Consider the following 19,844-nt stretch of genomic DNA (forward strand, 5'->3'; position numbering starts at 1 on the left):
TATAGTGAGTAAAATGGGGGCTATGAATAGAATTACCCAACAAGAAAATGTTAGCAATTATGCGTGGCAACTGATTCGGTGTTAATTGGGCCTCAACTCTTCTTCGTGGCTATGGCCGACTGATTTTGCATTTTTATGTCGTGGAGATATACTGAAGCCCAATTTAAGTTGTTGGTTTGCACAATTCGAATTTCACAGTTTTAGGCTTCTAGCATCATGCATTCCTGCGTATTTGCTTCCAATGCCTAAACAAATTAAAAATCAAACATATCTACGCATGAAAAAATAAAAACAAAAATATACTGAGAATAATATTAAAAGTAGAAACTGTTGAATTTATGATATTATGAGCCAAACTACCTAACATAACACCAACTGACTGAGATGGTATTTATGTGTTTTTGATGTGGACCTGTATTTATGTTTAACTCAAACGGAAATAGATATGGTTGGTAATTGCTTCCATTTTTAAATGTATAGGTGTTATTAATTATATTTATACGCGGTTTAATTATTCTTTCTCGAAACCTTGTAGTTTCTTCAGTTGAAATTTAGCTACTTTTATTTAGCTTTAGATTAAGTTCGCTTCTTTAGCAAGTTTTTGGCGAATCCAAAAATCAAAATTTGTTTTGTCTAAAGTTATTTGAACATAATATGCATATAATTAAACACAAATATACATATATGCATCTAAGTAAACATAAATATATATATGTATAAGTCAGAGCTTCCCGTGAATGTAATGATACACATGCATCATGATGCATGGATGTCCCGAAAAAAAAACAAGAAGCAAAAAATCATAAACTTAGTGTTGTTCACGGGCCGAAAACCCTCGGTTCCGAGCCTAAGCCGATGGTTCACAGTTCATCGAAATGGTGAACCATAATCGGCCCATTTGAGTAGGGGAACGGTTTCGAGCTAGGTGTTGAACTGGCGATTCAAGGTCCGATTCCAAACCAACGTAGATCCTAATGATCGAATGACTAAAAATGATTATTCGTTCTCATTTTAAATAAAAAATTCTCATTTAAACCTTTAGGGATTGATCAAATAAAATCTTCTCTTAACATAAAAATAGCAAATCACTTGCCCTTGTCCTATATAGTACTCCCTCCGTCCCAAACGAAATGTCCTGTTTTTTTTTTTTGGGTTATCCCAAACGAAATGTCTTGTTTTCTTTTTGGGAAAAAATAAGGGATAATAAGTGTCTAATTAAGTTTTTAATTTAGTCTTAATTAAAACCTTAATCTCTTAAGCCTAAACTAAATGCTTTATTGTAGGACCCACTAAATTTTTAACTTTACACAACACCACTTATATACTCTAATTAATTTGCTCCTTAATAACCGTGCCCAAAATAAACAGGACATTTCGTTTGGAACGGACGGAGTACATGCAAATTCCAAAGAAAATACAATTATATGATCACGAAAGTGCAATTCATTTATACATTAACTACATTTACTCTAATAGTTTATTATTATTATTATTATTATTATTATTATTATTATTATTATTTTAGGCAGTTACTCTATTAGTTAAATGCAAGGTTCATGGTTAGTTTTTAAATTACATACGAAGTAGTATATATTTAAAAGAATCATGCCTAATTGCTGTTGTTTGATTGGCAAACATCTTCAATACAGTATGGACTAATAGCTCTAAATGAACTAATTAAACCTTTTTTTACTAACCGATTATATTGGTAATGACATTAGACAGCAGTGTTTGAAGAGGATTTATTGTAAGAGTAATCCGTGTCAGTAGGAATTTTTGTATAATCTACAGTCTAATAATTAGTTTTCATAATTTACGTTTACATTATTTGGATTATCTTTTTATAATTCTTGGGCAATTGATGCTAGTAGCTTTCACCTATGTAGCAAAATTAAAGCTTTATACACAATACAAATCCCCTCATTCTAGAAAACAATATCGAAAAGGGAGCGTGGCAACGGTCTTTACAAGCACATCATCATAGTTGTTTTCACGAGAAAAAGTCCAGTCCAGACCTCTGTCCTTCTCTCTCTAGCTATAGATACACATATACGTACACATGCCCATATATATATATATGGCCTGTTGCATGTCGAGAGTCACTAAAGGAAGAAGAAAAATGCTCAAAGCAAAATGGTAAAGACCACCTGTTTAATCTGAGCTGCCCTTTTTAGTCGTAAGCAGAGAACTCATGCCAGAGGACCTGGTATGCTCTATTTTCCCCGCATTTTCATTTTCTTTGTTAATAATCGGATTTTGGAACACTCCAATTTACCTCAAGATTTGGTATTTTGATAAATTTGATCATCAATTATTCAATGTATATCTCTCGTTTTGGATCTCTGCACGATGGAATTCCGTACAAATGGGACTCTTTTGCTGTTAATTCAATTTGAAGATGGTGTGTGTATTGAAATTATCTAGTGCAATATTCACGGGGCTTCCAAAATTTGTGACTTATTTGTATCTGAATGTCTAATTTGAGGCCTCGTTCATTGTTTTGCTACTCTTGAAGCAAAAACATAAAGACTATATTCTTTAGTTGTGATCATTTGGGGGGATTTTGGTTCTAATCCTAGATTTCAGTTGATTTGACATTGAATAAATTGATTAAATTTCAGGATAGCTTGATGATTATCAAATCTTCTAAGAGAAAACCCCTGGTATTGAGGATGGTGGTTATAATTTTCGCAATGGCATCTGGTATTTACATATGCTCAATCTGTCTTAGGCAAATTGGTGGACATTCAATTGGAAGTTCTATGAGCATTCAAGTTGTACGGAGGCCGTGTGAAGCCACAGATATCGAACCTTATGTCCATTTCCCCAAACCAAAGACTTTCAGCAGGTTAGATTGATGATACTTTGAAGCTGCATTCTTGATCCAGATCACATCTGTAACTGAAGTCGTGTTGCTGATTGATAGGGACGAATGTGCGTGCAATCCTGTACGATACTTTGCAATTTTATCTACGCAGAGGTCTGGGAGCGGATGGTTTGAGACACTGTTGAACAGTCATGTCAACATAAGCTCCAATGGGGAGATATTCTCGGTTAAGGTCCGGAGGAGTAACATATCCACTATAGTAGAGACTTTGGATCGAGTTTATAATCTTGACTGGCTTTCGAGTGCATCAAAGAATGAATGCACAGCTGCTGTTGGGCTCAAGTGGATGCTTAACCAGGTTAGGAGGCTTTTTTTGTATAAACTCTCATATTCTGTACCTCAACAAACAGCAGACACTAATCTTTGTATTTAGTTATATGCAAATGAACGAGAATTTATACATTGTTTTTGGCAGTGGCAATATCTCTTAGAGTTAGAGGTTCTCGGCCTTCTGCTTATTGTAGCATGATCTGCGTGACAATTGAAAGGATAGAATGTTTAATAACAGAAAAATGACAAGGACCTACTGCCTACTATAGAATATAAACAGAATGATGATTGCCAGTTTGCCACTCACATTAATGATTCTGCTTTGGTGGCTCTTGACCCTCTTTCTGTACCAAATCATTCAATTAGACATTATTATCAACATATGTATTTGACATCTTCTCTTTGTACTCTATTCGACTAGTTGATATTGATTAATTATCCGACGGACCAATGCCAATTAAGTGTTGCTTTTACATTTTCTATAACGCTAACCCAATTCTCTGCACTTTGTTTCATCTTCTTGCTGTTTATTTTCTGGGCAATTTTTCTTAGGTCTTAGCCTGTTGGGAACTGTATTAGGCCAACCTTTTCCTAAAGAGTCGTTTTCATTTGAAAATTACTCCGTTAATTTGTCTGGCAAAGGACTTACACTTATTCCCATTCCTACACTTGTTGCAGGGACTGATGCAACATCATGAACAACTAGTGGAGTACTTCAACTCCAAAGGTGTCTCAGCAATTTTTCTTTTCCGGAGGAATCTCTTACGCCGAATGGTTTCCATACTTGGAAATTCTTACGACCAAAAAACGAAGCCTCTCAATGGGACACACAAATCTCATGTGCACTCGATCCATGAGGTCCCCTTTCTCTGTCTGTCTCTCTCGTGCAAAAGGCCAATATACTGTAGTATTATAGTAAACAAATGAAGGGGCATCGCAGATCCTAAATACATTTAAACTGGTGCAGGCTGAGATGCTGGCTAGATACAAGCCAACTATAGATACGAAGCTGCTTATACCCAATCTCGAGCAAGTGGAAGACCTGGTTATGAGATCATTGCAGTATTTGAACAGCACCCGACATATCATCCTCTACTACGAGGACATAAGAAACAACCGAACAGTAAGGCTTGATGGCTGAAAGTTTGCATTGCATTTCCTATGTTTCCAATGCTTGCTTCACATCCTTTCTTTTTTTCAGAAACTGGTAGATGTTCAAGAGTTCTTGAAGGTTCCCCAACGAGAGCTAAGTAGTCGACAAGTCAAGATACACAAAGGAGCCTTGTCCTCCCAGATTGAAAACTGGGAGGAGGTCGAGAGGACACTGAAGGGAACGCGTTATGAACGTTTCCTAGATGACGACTACAAGGTATATATGTGAGGTGCAGTGTGTGTATATATATAGAGCTTTTAATTAGCTTAGCTTTATTTATTGGTTGATTGTTTCTTTTAGGTAGCAGGGCTTTTCTCCCTGATAAAATTTTCGCCATTGTATTGTTGCCTCTACTTGTCTTCTTTTCCCTAGACAAGTATGGTTTGGTTTGGCTAAAGCTGATCGTTTTAGAATTTGTGCTTTATCTCGACAAACTTAGCAAATGAATTGGAGAGTTGGTAACTTAAAATATGCAATTCCGATGCTGATACTCTAGCATTTTGTTGAATCTTTTCCTTTTTTTCTTTAATACATTGAGAAAACACTTATAATCAAAATTAAATCGTCGGTCCCGTTAGATGGTGCGACAGCGCGGGTACTTTTTAGATCAAACATCTAAAGTAGGGATGTTAATAAAGTTCGAAATCCACAGGCCAACCGACCGATAAAGAAAGAGGGGGCTGGAATTTTTTAACCCAAAAAAAGTTCAGTCTGAATGGTCTGAATCGAAAATAGCTTGAGTCCGATAGGGTTGGCCCGATCAACCGAATTTTTTCTTAATAATTGATTTTCAAACTTTATTACATTACATTTTAATTCGATAATAAGATTTTGATGTTTGTGGAATGTGTTTTGGTTTTCTCCAACGTTTAATAACAAACATTTATGACGTAAAAATTAAAGAAAGATTTTTCAAAAAAAAAAAATCAAAGAAAGAAAGATACTAGTTATTTAGGTTATCAAATTCTTATAAGTAAAGAAGTTATATATTAGTTATTACGTAAATTTACGTTGAAATAATACTAATTTTTGTATTTAGAAAATGATGTGAAGTGAGGGGCGGAGCCAGACTTTTGTTCTAGGGGGGTCCAAATTTTTTTTAAATAAAAATAATAATTAAATTTAAAAATAATAAATTAATTAAAATAAATTAAAAATAAATAATAATCATTAACACAATTATAAATATCTTTTAAATTACAAAAATACATTTTGTTCATACAAAACAACTTCAAAAAATCAAGATGGATAAAACTTGGGATTTTGGCAAATAAAATCATGAACGATTTCGAATTAACAATTTTAATGAGACTTTTAAAATGTGACGAATTAAATCATTATCTTTTCAATTTTTGCAATTTTGTCCTTCGCAATTTTTTCTGATCGTCGGATTGTTGACTTGGATTTTTTGTGGATTAATTCTCCACGTAATATTCATGTTACGAAAATAATTCGCAATAAAATTACTAAATATTGAAAATTATGGTGCAAATACAGGATACATCCCTTGCTTATTTAAAGAATTTTTTAATTAAATTGTATGAAACAACGTCGTTTAGACCTCACAAAAACTGTAAGAAGATAAAATTAGAGTATTTTTTTAATACTAAAATTACGAAAATATACCTACTATTTTTTAAAATTCCAGGGGGGCCCAGTGACCCCCCTGCCCCACCCCTAGCTCCGCCCCTGAGTGTCTTGATTGAAAAATACAACATATTTTTCTTATAAAAATATGATTATCAATTAAAAAAACATATATCTAAAAGAAATTATAAATTTATAGGCCTAACGATCTAGACCGAAATCGAATGGGTTAAAATCGAAATATTTTAACCTAAAAGAAAATTAAAAAAAAATGATTAATTCGAATCGAAAATAATTCAAAAGGGAATGAACTAACCCAAAAGTCCAAAACCGAGTGAATCGGCCTATTAACATCCCTGATCCCAAATTAGAGAGTATGAATTTACTCGGTGCATTGAAAATAACCGCAGCGAGTTCTCGTGCATAAATTTCAAAGTAGTTGAAATTTATAATCTACAATATATTAAAAGAGGATTTTGTAATTTAAAATCAATTTTAAAATTAAATGATAATTTTGTAATTATAATAAAATTAAAAATTTATTTGTAAATTATCTTTTTTTTTTGTTTTTTGTTTTTTTGCTTTTTATCGTTTTCGACATTTATATCAAATTAAAGATCACTCACAAGAGCTTTAATTAAGTGATCTTTAATTTAATATATTTTATGTAAATATTAGGTTTGAAATATAAACGTTATATTTATTTAAAGATTAAAACTTAAAAAAATATGTCTCCTTTTTTAATAAATCTATTTTTAAATTTTTTCGCTTTCATTTTCATTTTCATTTTAATTTTTTGTTTTCATTTATTTTATTTTCTTAATTTTTTGCTTTTTCATAATATCAATTGTTATTATTGTGAATTCTTTTGATTATTTTCTATATTCATTTCAAATATGTTCAATTAAAATTATATATTTTTATATATTTATAATTTTTTATATGATAATTAAGTTGGTACCAATTATATATGGAAGAGTTACCGTGAGAGCACCTCTTAAAATAAGAAATAAGAGCTAAGAAAAATGTATGAATTTTATGTAGAACACGTATGAATTCGTTGTATAAAAGTGAGAATTGCGAAAAATAAATTTTTGCTATCTTTGGGATTCGAACTCAGGAAAATGAATTCATCCAACATGATGATGAATCAACCGTATATCTTGATGATCTAATGCCTGAAAATGATTCTTATTTTATATTTTAAGAAGTGTACTTATTGTAGCCCTCCACTATATATATATATATATATAGGGGCGCGCTCCAGTGAGACCCCCTATTTTTCGTGTAACATGAGTACAATGAATAAGACATATAATACTAATAAACAAAACGTATATCTAATGAACAAGATGTATATACTGATGAAAAATAAAATTTAAAAAATTCGTAATGAATAAGACATGTATACTAATGAACAGGGCCGTATATACTGATGAACAATGCAGTATATACTGATGAATAACAAAATTTAAAATATTCTGCTCCCTCCAGGATTCGAACCCTGCGAAAAAAAATCACCCTCCAGATACAATATCAGCCATAGGATTGATAAAATAAACGTACCAGATCGTGCCCTAGATCTCACTAAAATTAGGGGGTCTCATTGGAGCGGCCATATATATATATATATAGGGGCGCGCTCCAGTGAGACCCCCTATTTTTCGTGTAACATGAGTACAATGAATAAGACATATAATACTAATGAACAAAACGTATATCTAATGAACAAGATGTATATACTGATGAAAAATAAAATTTAAAAAATTCGTAATGAATAAGACATATAAACTGATGAACATGGCCGTATATACTGATGAACAATGCAGTATATACTGATGAATAACAAAATTTAAAATATTCTGCTCCCTCTAGGATTCGAACCGTGCAAAAAAAAAAAATCACCCTCCAGATACAATATCAGCCACATGATTGATAAAATAAATGCACCAGATCGTGCCCTAAATCTCACTAAAATTATGGGGTCTCATTGGAGCGGCCCTATATATATATATATATATATATATATATATATATATATATATATATATATATAGAGAGAGAGAGAGAGAGAGAGAGAGAGAGAGAGAGGAGTTCAACAGAAAATACCAAATATTTAGAGAATGGAGAATTCGTGAAACAAAAACGAATAGATCTATAATTTTGATGAACAAATCAATGTACCGCATGAACAACATTTTAGCCTGGGTTCGAATCCTGATGATAGCGAGTTTTTCTCTATTTTTACTAAATACATCTGATCATTAGTTATATTGATCTGTTCGTAAAATGTATATATTTGTTCATTCTCTCGAAAAAGATAATTCTCTATGGAACTCAACCATATATATATATATATATACTATACACTATATACTCCCTCCATCCCGCCCAAGATGCTACATATTCATTTTCGGGCCGTCCCAACGAAGATGCTACATTTCTATATTTGGCAAAAATAAGGAATTTTAAACACTTAATTAACACTAATTAAGTACTCCCTCCGTCCCAAACGAAATGGCCTATTTCTTTTCGGCACGGAGATTAAAAAATGTGTATAAAGTAGATAAAGTTGGTTGGTGGAAATTATTTAAATATTAAGTATAGGGAGAGAGTGTATTGCCAAAAAAGAAAATAGGACATTTCGTTTGGGATAGCCTAAAAAGGAAAACATGACATTTAATTTGGGACGGAGGGAGTATTTCTTTATTACATTCTCTCTCGTACTTTATCACTTTATTACATTCTCTTTCTTACTTTATCACTTTATTATTACACACTTAAAACATTAATCTACAACTCCTTAAATCTCGTGCCGAAAAACAAATGTAGCGTCTTGGCCGGGACGGAGGGAGTATATAAAGATATTTTTATTGATCAAATTGAAGCCGGTCAGATTAAGTTTAATCTTTCATATATAGAATATAAGGTAAATGTCACTTTTTCTCCCACCGTTTAAGCGAATTCTAAAAAATGTCCCAACCTAAAGATATTGACAAAACGATACACAACCTACCCAAAAAATATTATTTGTGTCTTATTAAAAAATTTCGGTTCCAAAAAATTGACGTGAATTGTCGTAGAGCCTACACAAATTGAAAAGAAAGGAGATAAAAACGAAAATACACATTTCATTGCTTTCTCATTTTTTCTCTCCAAAACCTTTTCTCAAAAGCAAATCTTGTGCCACCCCAACAATGGCAAAAAGGTCTCAATTAAAAAACAATGGCGGAAGGCAGAAAATACATCACCGACGACGAGCTGGCCACCCACATCACCTTCGATGACCTCTGAATCTCCATCCAGGGCAAAATCTACGACGTCTCAAACTAGATCAAAACCCACCTCAGCGACAACCTCTCTCTTCGGTCTCAATTTCATGACGATGTCCCTGATTTCGTTGTCTTCCACCACACGATGCCGATTCCAACAAGGCAGATTGCTAGAGAGGATATGGATGAATCGAATATGATTAAGGGTGAGCATGGTTCGATAGCGGCCGGATTCGTGGTAGAGGAAGCCGCCACAGAAGGCGTGGATGGGGGGTTGTTTTGCCGAATAAGGCAATTTTGGTGAAGTCGTGGACAAGTTTGCGGTAGTCTTTGGAGATTTTGAAAACAATGTAATTTTGGAGGTGGAAGGCAGGCCCGGTCGGGGTGGTAGGCAGCGTTAAAGAGGGAGAGTACGATGTCATTAACAATTTTGTTTAGGTTATTTCATTTTTTTTAATACTATATAACCTACATTCCATGTAAATTAATAAATCCATGTAGGCAAGCCGAGTAGGAACTCCGACAATCCATGTTAATTTTCGGGAGCTGAAAATTCTTAGTAGGACACAAATAATATTTTTTTGTAGGTTGAATATCGTTTATATCATTAGGTTGAAAATTCGCTAAATAATGTACTCTCTTCGTCTCACCTATCTTAAGGTTTTTTTTGAGCCGTCTTACTTATCCGAAGACATTTCCTTAGTTGATAAAAATTTTATTTTTTATTTATTTTTTTATTTTTTCACCTACTACAATACACTAATATTAATTTCTTAAATTTCTTACTCAAAAGTTTTATCTCAAGATATATGGGGCGGATGAAGTAATCAAAAATTACATTTACCATAGTAATATATTAAATTATTAATTTATTGATATAATATCACCCTTAAAGTGTCCGATCCGCCCTATGGAGATCGAAAATGAACCGTCCATCAATTCAAAATCAGCAGTATTAGATCCAAATGGCAATGGGCCCACCCACGACTCCAACGCCGCCGCAAGTTGCTATTTATTAACCTTTCCCGTCATTGAACGATCATCTACCAACGGTCTAGATTCGGCGGCGCCGAAATCAATGCAACATCATATTCCTTCAAAATCATCAACTATTTTATTTTTTTTATTTTTTTTTGAAAAAAATCATCTATTTATTTTTTATTTTTATCTTTTCGCATATAAATCTATCCTTGAGGAATGGGATTAGGATGGTCTAGAGTGAAAGGATAACTGGATAAGTATAACTTAGAAACCAAATTTTCAACGATATCCGTGAATTAAAATTAATCTGATTATCATAAGAAATTAGTGTAGTAACAACACATCGATGGTGCACATATTACTTTGCACTTGTACATTAACAAATCAGTTTTTTACTTTGGCATTTTTTATGACTATTAACCTTCATATATATTCATTCCCCCAAAATGAGATTAACACTTACATAAGTACTTTTATAAAAAAAAAACACTTATATAAATACTTCTAATAATCTAAACTATACTCATATACACAAAAATAACTCAACTATTGATGTTACTAAAGATAATGCAAACTATCCATTTTTTTCTTTAATAAAACATCTATTAATTTATCATGGCCGAAACTATCAGGACTGATAGACTCCATTCAAATTTATTAATCTAAAATCCAAAGGAAAAATACAATCAAAGAAGTCAAATTATATTGTTTATAACCAAATTACTTATACTGTTATAATTATTTAAAAATAACCTAAGCTATTTTTTTTCACTTTAATTTAACATTTATTAATTTGTCATGAACAAAATCTTCATAATTGGCTAAAAATAACGAATGACGAATTAGAATAAAAAATTAATAGTTTGAACTATTTCTTGATAACAATAATAATAGAGGTCATATTTTGTGTAAATGACTAAATGAGTATATATAGTTTAAATTAGTAGTACATGTTATCAAGAGTTTTGAAATATTAAATCAATATATATGTGTAATATTTAGAATTTGTAACATAATAAAACACGAAAATCTAAACTAAATCCTATTCCTATCTGTATAACTGTATTAGCATTAGAAGACCTCTCTCTTGGAAAATAAAAATAAAAAAGGAATCCACCCTAGATCCCTAAATATCTCTCTTTATTTTCTCGTCACCCAAACTTGACAAAAATCTCGCTCTCTAGATTCAGAGCGGTTTCCCTACTCTTCCGTAATTCGAGTTTGAAGAGAGGATGAGCGGCGGAGATTCAAATCAGCAGCAGCAGCAGCAACAGCAGATGCTGCAGCAGCAGCATTGGGCGGCGATGCAGCAGTACCAGCAATGGTGGATGGCGGTGCAGTATCCGGCCATGGCTGCGCAGCACCAAATGATGTATAACCCGCATTACTTGCCATACTACTCCCCCCAGCAGCAACCGAAGCAGTACCCGCCCAAGCACCGCAATCAGATTCAGACTTCCGGCGAGGACAACAAGACAATCTGGATTGGAGATCTCCAGCAGTGGATGGATGAGGATTATCTCCACTCCTGCTTTTCTCCAACCGGAGAGGTAAGACTTGTGTACGCATATATTCTAGTGTTGTTTTTGGTGCTCAAGATTCTTCGGTGTTTCAATCTTGTTTTAGCCTTAGGGGTTTTGAAAATTTAACTTCGTTCATGTGTTGCACTCTCGAATTCTTTGATTTGATGAATGATGTCATAGATCTCGTGTGTGTACAGACACACACCACCGCTCCTACAATTTATATAATAACTAAAGATAATCAATTTAATAGTTCTTAGCTTTTCGGAACTTAATTTGAATTAGATTGGTATGAATCACTATCAAGATAATTATATCATGCTATGAACTTTGTTTAATTTGAATTAGATTGGTATGAATCACTATCAAGATAATTATATCATGCTATGAACTTTGTTTCGTTAAGCTTATAGAATATATGGAGACGTCGTTATGTATCATTTGATACAACTAAGCCAAACTAAATGATATATATGAAAACTTCACTGGCTGGAGACTGAGTGCTGATAGATATATTTTACTAGTCAAAGGGACCTGCAGATGAGAATGAATTTGCGTAGCAAACCACATAGCCAATTCTTAGATTATAACCATAAAGTCTTTTTCTTTTTACATCACAATGAGGGGAGATGGAGATAATATAGAAAATGAATTTTATCAATTTAAGACTGGGAAAATAAGTTATCTATCAGTTCGTGACCTAAAAGATGAAAACTATTAATCTTTAAGTCTATAACTGGAAAAAAACATGTATTGCATAACATATTTTTATGTTATCGGTCATTGTCATTTATTATGGTTGTTGTTGGTATATTTGATTTGATTTGTTAAATCAAAACATGCAGGTCCTTTCTGTAAAGATAATTCGTAATAGACAGACTGGTCAATCAGATAGATATGGATTCATTGAGTTCAATTCTCATGAGGCAGCAGAGAATGCTCTGCAGAGCTACAATGGCACCATGATGCCCAATGCAGATCAACCTTTTCGCTTAAACTGGGCTGCCTTCAGCACTGGTGATAGGCGCCCTGAAGCTGGTTCTGATTTGTCTATATTTGTTGGAGATTTAGCAGCTGATGTTACTGATGAACAGTTGCATGAAACCTTTGCTAGTAGGTATCCATCTGTCAAAGATGCAAAAGTGGTGGTTGATTTAAATACTGGACGTTCGAAAGGCTATGGCTTTGTCAGGTTCAATGATGAAAATGAAAAGTCTAGAGCTGTGACTGAAATGAATGGTGTTCAATGCTCTAGTAGGCCTATGCGAATTGGTGTAGCAACCCCCAAGAAATATTCATCTCAGCAACAATATTATTCTCAAGGTGCAATGTCATTCCTACTGTTATATTGCTGTGAATTTTGAGCCGAGAAAATTTCTCCAGATTTTCGGTTCCTTGATGTTTTTTCACATAAATAAATGTTTATGTTTTCCCAAAATCTGATTTCCCCAAGTATCTGTGTTATTTCAATAAATAACTTGTTGCTAAGTCGTCAATATAACTAGTTTTTCCAATTTTATTACAGGCCTCTGTGCTCCATTTATGTTACTCCATAAATCCTAATATTGCTTTAGTTATTGTGCATTTTACACTTTAAGTCACATCTCACATACAAGTGTGACAAAGGTAAGTGTGAAAACTTGTCAATTACCATCATCTAATTCTAATATTGCTTATGGCATCAAAAAAGTTTCACCCATAATTTAGTCTTTTCTTTCTCTATTTTTGGTTTAATTTGGGAAATTGCTTCGTTATATTTATATTTCCATGTGAGCTATATTTATTCTCATACTACATTTATTCGAAGAATCCTGACCTTTTATTTTGTCCCGGCTGGTTGATATCCTTCAAATGATGCTGTATGTGTAGGTCAGTCAGAGAATGAGGCATCCAGCACAACTGTAAGTAGAGCCCTAATATTGCTAGTTATTGGAAATTTGTATCACAGTTAACCCGATATACCTATGCCTGTATTAGATTTTTGTTGGAGGGCTTGACTCTGAAGTCACTGATGATATGCTCAGAGAGTCTTTTATTCCATTTGGTGAGATTGTCTCTGTGAAAATACCAGCTGGAAGGGGATGTGGTTTTGTACAATATGCAAAAAGGTAATTTTGTTGTGTGGTTTGTGCTTGTGGCTGCAACTTCTGATATGTTTTTTTTCTCCGTTTTTCCCTTTCTGGTTTAGAAATACAATTTCTATCTACATGTAGATTTCATGAAAACCATTTGTTAAAGTGTAAAATAAGAACCGGGTTGATGACCTGATTGTGCTGCTTTATACATTAAGGGCTCCTTTGCTATGTGGTATGGGATAATGTGTAATATCTTTTGAGTGTGATATCTATTAATTTATTAGATATCAATATCATGTTTGATAAGATATATAAAAAAGGTGCAACACCATCACACCTCCCAGATATACCAAAAGATATGGATAGTAGATAATAGGCCATTAATTTATTAAGGGCTTTGATTTTTTAAGCAAACAACGTATAAGGGTGTGTTATAGGTATCTATCCCACACTTATCAATTATCATGCATAGCAAACAAGCCCTAAGAACATCCTGATTATGGAGAATGTGGTGAATGATACAAATGAAATATATGTATACATATTTATGGATTGTTTCTGCCAAGCAGTTGGAGACTGTTTTTCTTATACAAGTTTTACATTATGGGTGGGCAACAAGGGTTTGCTATTCACTAAGCCCTGAAGAAAAACACCTCTTGATAATTCTGCATATTTGATATATAAACAATAAATGACCTATTTACTTTTCCATTTCAACAGAAGCAATGCCGAGGATGCAATTCACAGATTAAATGGGACAGTTATTGGTAAGCAGAAGGTTCGCCTTTCTTGGGGCCGGAGTTTAAACAACAAGCAGGTAATTCTGAAGTCTAGGATAACAGTTGTTTAGTATGTTGGGTGAAATATTTGTAGAGGCTCCCATATTATGTTTTATTGGTTGATTTGTCTTTGGCAGTTGAGAGGGGATCATAACCAGTGGAGCCCAAGGCAGGGTTACAATGGATACGGTTATGGTGGTCCGGCCTATTGGGTGGCTTCTTCAAATGGTCGTAGGAGCCGCGAACAGTCAGTCAGCTAATCTCAATACAACGATCGCGGTCAATGTTGTAGTTGAACCAGTTATCCAGTCAGAGGAGTCTTTTGTTTGTTTGTTTTCTTTCTTTATTTAAAAAAAATAACTACAAATTTGGATTAAAAATTTTGGTTTGGAAGAGCTTGCTGGAATTGGTTAATTACTCATTCTTTGTAGGTTTGCAGTGTTAAATTTAGCTCACTGTGGATTATCTGTGGTATGGTATATTATGATTTATGAGATGATAATGGGTTTATCTGCTTTTCTACTCAATAATAATGAGGTGATAATTAGGCGCAATGCTTATTTTCTCTTCAAATCTTAGTTGTATATCAGGATTTACTAGTAAGACCATCCGTGCGCACGACGAAATAGAAATTAAATGATATGTTTAAATAAATAAATATAAATATTAAACAGAAACAAAATATAATAAATGCAAAATATGGTTTAAAAATAAAATACTAATTACTCAATAAAACTTCGAATATAAAAACGTAATTTTCAATTATATATAAAGTGTAATGATAATTATTGTTAATAAATTATTTTAAATTATTTGATAATGAAAAATAATTACAGATTATTATTATAGATTATTTCACATAATAATAAATAAATAAATATTTTCATACACAAACATAAATAAAAAATTGTAAAATTTTAATAAAGAAACGAAAATAAAATATTTTAAAATTTTAATAACCTGTTCTTTTTAAATTCATTTTTAATAATTTTTGTACCATATTAAAGATCTTCTAATGAACTTAAACTTAAGATGTATTTTTTATAAATTAAATTTGACAATGTTTTAAAAAGAGCTAAAATTGTAAGAAGAAAATAGAAAAAAAAAATATTAAAAGAATTGATGGGGGAAGAGAGAGAAAAATAGTGGGAGAAAACTTCTTTTATATATTATTATATAGATGTTTTGTTTTTGGCTCATGGTTTGATTTGAATGGAATCGTCTTTTGTTCAAGATTGTGTTTTTTTTTTTTGTTAAATTTGTTGGATATTGTGCCAATCATGATAGTGTTGAGTTTACATAGTACGTGAATAATATTAAGTACAACATAAAATGCAATTTGAAGAAAACAACAATTTAGCATTTTTATTTTTTTGAGTTAGCATTTTCTATACATCTTTGCTCGCCAACGCCAATTTCATCAACTAGGCACCCCAAGGGGGTTTTAACTGTTACAGGTATATATATTTTCAAGTTTATGAGTATCCTTTTATTTCATTTAATTATTTTTTTTTTGAAAGGGGTATGTCATTTAATTATTAAGATGTAATGACATGCCTCATAAAAGTACATGTATGGTGATGACCTTCTTGTGTTAGCTCCAACGTTCAGGGTTTAAATCTCATCCTTCTCCTTTTCTACGTCCAAATAAATAATTGTAGCCCCCAAACTAAATAAATAATTAAAAAAATATTATTTTACCTTTATAGTCCCTAAATTAAATAACATCTTCATCACTACAGCCTCCAAAATCATTAAGATGATCACAAATGAAGTCAGTGTAGCTATTACATACTTGGAGATGAGTATATGTGAAGTTGAAGGCCTCTTAATAGGCATCATCATCTTATCATCAAATCACTACATAAAGTTAAAACACACTTAATTGGCAAGTAATGAGTAGTGGCATTAGTGTTTGGATATTGGGTAAATCTCCAACAATTTGCCTAATCAACATCGTCCAACAATCAACTACATTATAAACAAAACCAAGAGCCGGCTGATGTTGTGAGTTTGGCATCATGACAGCAATCATACTCACATACAGCCCTCGATCACTCTAAACAATGTACAACTCCCATCACCCACCAACTATAAAATCCACCCAAAACTTACATATCCAAATTAACAATGAAGTCTGCAACTGCAACTATTTTGCTGCTCTCTCTTGCATGTCTTACAGTTTGCGCTCAATGTTATGGAGGGAGAGCATTTGATCCTCTCACCAAATTTATGAAAGCACGAAGGACAAATACATCACCAAATTATGGTACCACTAAAGATGTCTCAGGCGAATACAGACCAGTTTATGCTGATGAGGGACTCAAGGCAGCTGATATGGTTGTAGGATTGCCGGGGCAACCGCAAGTTAACTTCTCTCAGTATTCAGGGCACGTAACCGTTGATCCTGATGCCGGTAGAGCTCTCTTCTATTACTTTGCTGAATCAGAAGACTCTTCCACAAAGCCTCTTGTCTTGTGGCTTAATGGAGGTAATTAATATGCTTTCTTTTTTAATTAGTGTATGTTTTTAGGATATATTTTGCCAAAAATTAAATGGTTTAGTTAGTGAATGAATGTTGTATAAGTGCAGGGCCTGGTTGCTCATCTCTGGGAGCTGGAGCAATGACAGAGCTGGGACCTTTTCGAGTGAATCCAGATGGCAAAACTCTTTGGTACAATCAATACAGTTGGAATACTGGTAATTAAGTTGATATAAATCAAACTTGTTTATTTATATATATATGAGAATCGATGTTTAAACAAAATCTGTGCTGATGCAGTTGCAAATGTTATCTTCCTCGAGTCCCCGGCTGGTGTTGGATTTTCTTACTCCAACAGATCATCAGATTACAACACCGGAGATGCACAAACAGCAAAAGATGCTTACACCTTTCTAGTTAACTGGTTGGAGAGGTTTCCAGAGTACAAAAGCCGAGACTTTTACATAACCGGAGAGAGCTATGCCGGCCACTTCGTGCCTCAGCTTGCTTCACTCATCATGCAAAACAACAAAATCACTAACCAAACTGTCATCAAGTTGAAAGGAATTGCTGTGAGTTGAGATATTAAGAATCATATATATATAGCTTACAAGAATGTGATTTTAGTTTAGAATTAATTTCAGATAGGGAATGCATTGGTTGATGATGAGGATGAGGATAGAGGGTATTTTGAGTATATGTGGACACATGCTCTCATATCTGACGAAATCTATCAAGGGATCGTAGAAAACTGCAACTTTACACCAGGAGCCAACATATCAAACATGTGCGGAAATTACGCATCTGAGGCAGAAGCTGCACAAGGCCATGTCTTCCCTTATAACATTTATGCTCCCTGGTGTTCCTCCACATCCTCAAACTCTTCTTCGGTAAACTAAACCCTAATCCATGCACTATCAATTTAAATGTTGGTTTGCGCTGATAAACATATATGCATGTTGTTGATGGTGTAGATATTCGGATACGATCAATGCTCTGATAATTATGTGGATTCATACCTAAACACTCCTCAAGTACAAATGGCCCTTCATGCTAATGTGAGCGGCATTCCGGGACCTTGGAGCCTCTGCAGGTAACTTCATATTCATGTTCATTTCCTAATGTAATTAATTCCACTAAATAATGTTGTGTATGGTTTTGCTTTTGTGCAGTTCTAATTTAGTTAACTGGATGGACTCACCGGACACAATACTACCTAGCATTAAGGAGTTGATGGCTGATGGTCTTAGAGTATGGATATATAGGTATGTGATCAATGATGCACTAAATTTAATATTCATCACAAAATATGATGATATTGGTGTGTGCAGTGGAGACACAGACAGCGTAGTGCCAATCACAGCAACGAGGTATTCCATGGCCAAACTGGAGACGCCGGTGAAGACTCCATGGTACCCCTGGTACATCCAACAAGAGGTAGGAGGATACGTTGTTGAGTACGAGAATGTAACGTTTGTGAGCGTGAGAGGAGCAGGACACTTCGTACCCAGTTATCAGCCACAGCGCGCTCTAACTCTCTTCACTTCATTCTTGGAGGGAAGGCTTCCTCCATCTCACTCTTAGTAGCCATCAACAAATGTGTCAATAATGTACTACCACATTAATAAGCTGGCATTTGGGTAGAGTCAGCCACACCCCAAAGGGGTTTTGCTTCAAATTCCCATGTATAATAAAATGTTTGTTTCCCTTTTTTATATCTATATGATTATAAGACAACTGCGATTCAACTACAAAAGTTGATTCATTATCTGTATTTGATGCATTATCTGACAATTCGAGTTCGTGTTACATGTCTTATCACTTATTTTCATAGACATAATTCGAGACGAACCAAAATAAATGTCTTACAATTTAACATAATTCGACAATTCGAATTCGTGTTAAAATTACTACAATCATGCATTTTTAAAAAAAAATCAAAATTGGTCCAATGTTTGTGTATTTATGCCTCAATAACCCTTTATTATAAACGTTTGATTTGTCCACATTAGCAGATGTGCCAAATCAGCTTTATTTGGCCGAAACAGAATTCATTTTAAAATGACTACAATTAATAAATTGATGTATTTTTTGACACTTTGTAAAGTTCGTGTTAAAAATCAGAATTGGTCCAAAGTTTGTGTATTTTTGCGCCAATAATCCAAATCTATTTGATATATATTTGAAATTCTTTTTAGAATATATACTAAAAAAGATAGATATTAATTACGTTAAAACACACGAACTTTGGCCCGATTTTCAAATTTTCCATATACTTTAAATTTTGTCTGGATTTCCCTGAATTTAGACCCGCGTTCAATTTTTCCACAATTTTTGCTCCGGCCAAGTGCCGAACTGACTTGTCTCTGACGTGTCTCTTACCTGGCAGTATAGACGACGACGTCGTTTTGCGAGCAATATTAAAAGACGTCGTTTACATAGTAAATAACCTAAATGACGTCGTTTCAGGCTAGGGTATGAAAATTCTTGGTTTACCTTAAACTTATTACTGTTCCCGCTGTAAATTCCATTTCACCATTGTTGACTTGCACTGTGGAGACGATTTTGACGCGGAGAAGACGACGATAACTTTGACGAAAGGAGACGCTGACGAGAAGTTGTTGTTGCGCTGAGAAGCAAATTTTGACGAGAAGAACCGCGAGTTGAAGGCTCGAAAATCTCGCGTTTGGTATTTCGATTTTGGAGGGAAAAATGGACGACAGGTACGAGCTTCACTCATTTCATTTGTTTCTTCATTTTCATCGCCTATTGCTTAGTCCATGAGAGCTTCTAGGGTTTAGTTGAGTTTCGAAGTTCCGAAATCTGTAAGTCCAT

General features: G+C 33.7%; 3 protein-coding genes across 5 annotated transcripts; all 3 read left to right on the forward strand.

Annotated features, from left to right (window-relative positions):
- Positions 1 to 1,932: 1,932 nt before the first annotated feature.
- On the forward strand, positions 1,933 to 4,818 carry LOC131000873 (uncharacterized). 3 transcript variants are annotated; one of them, XM_057927004.1, is made up of 7 exons: positions 1,960 to 2,206; positions 2,622 to 2,663; positions 2,732 to 2,848; positions 2,927 to 3,185; positions 3,836 to 4,015; positions 4,125 to 4,280; positions 4,359 to 4,818. In XM_057927004.1, exons 3-7 carry the CDS (start codon positions 2,763 to 2,765, stop codon positions 4,536 to 4,538), a joined length of 861 nt encoding a protein of 286 aa, XP_057782987.1. In that variant the 5' UTR covers positions 1,960 to 2,206; positions 2,622 to 2,663; positions 2,732 to 2,762; the 3' UTR covers positions 4,539 to 4,818. The 3 variants fall into 3 exon arrangements, with proteins under 3 accessions (XP_057782986.1, XP_057782987.1, XP_057782988.1); XM_057927003.1 differs by having other exon boundaries at positions 1,933 to 2,206; positions 2,622 to 2,848; XM_057927005.1 differs by lacking the exon at positions 2,622 to 2,663.
- A 6,342-nt stretch (positions 4,819 to 11,160) lies between these two features.
- Positions 11,161 to 15,023, forward strand: LOC131000858 (polyadenylate-binding protein RBP47-like). Its single transcript, XM_057926979.1, has 6 exons — positions 11,161 to 11,700; positions 12,519 to 12,996; positions 13,543 to 13,574; positions 13,651 to 13,781; positions 14,469 to 14,565; positions 14,665 to 15,023. Exons 1-6 carry the CDS (start codon positions 11,383 to 11,385, stop codon positions 14,785 to 14,787), a joined length of 1,179 nt encoding a protein of 392 aa, XP_057782962.1. The 5' UTR covers positions 11,161 to 11,382; the 3' UTR covers positions 14,788 to 15,023.
- A 1,634-nt stretch (positions 15,024 to 16,657) lies between these two features.
- Positions 16,658 to 18,785, forward strand: LOC130998055 (serine carboxypeptidase 1-like). Its single transcript, XM_057923492.1, has 7 exons — positions 16,658 to 17,018; positions 17,120 to 17,227; positions 17,310 to 17,581; positions 17,654 to 17,899; positions 17,984 to 18,102; positions 18,182 to 18,274; positions 18,341 to 18,785. Exons 1-7 carry the CDS (start codon positions 16,658 to 16,660, stop codon positions 18,591 to 18,593), a joined length of 1,452 nt encoding a protein of 483 aa, XP_057779475.1. The 3' UTR covers positions 18,594 to 18,785.
- Positions 18,786 to 19,844: the final 1,059 nt, after the last annotated feature.

This window comes from Salvia miltiorrhiza, chromosome 8, assembly GCF_028751815.1.
Source record: "Salvia miltiorrhiza cultivar Shanhuang (shh) chromosome 8, IMPLAD_Smil_shh, whole genome shotgun sequence".
NCBI classification, from domain to species: domain Eukaryota; kingdom Viridiplantae; phylum Streptophyta; class Magnoliopsida; order Lamiales; family Lamiaceae; genus Salvia; species Salvia miltiorrhiza.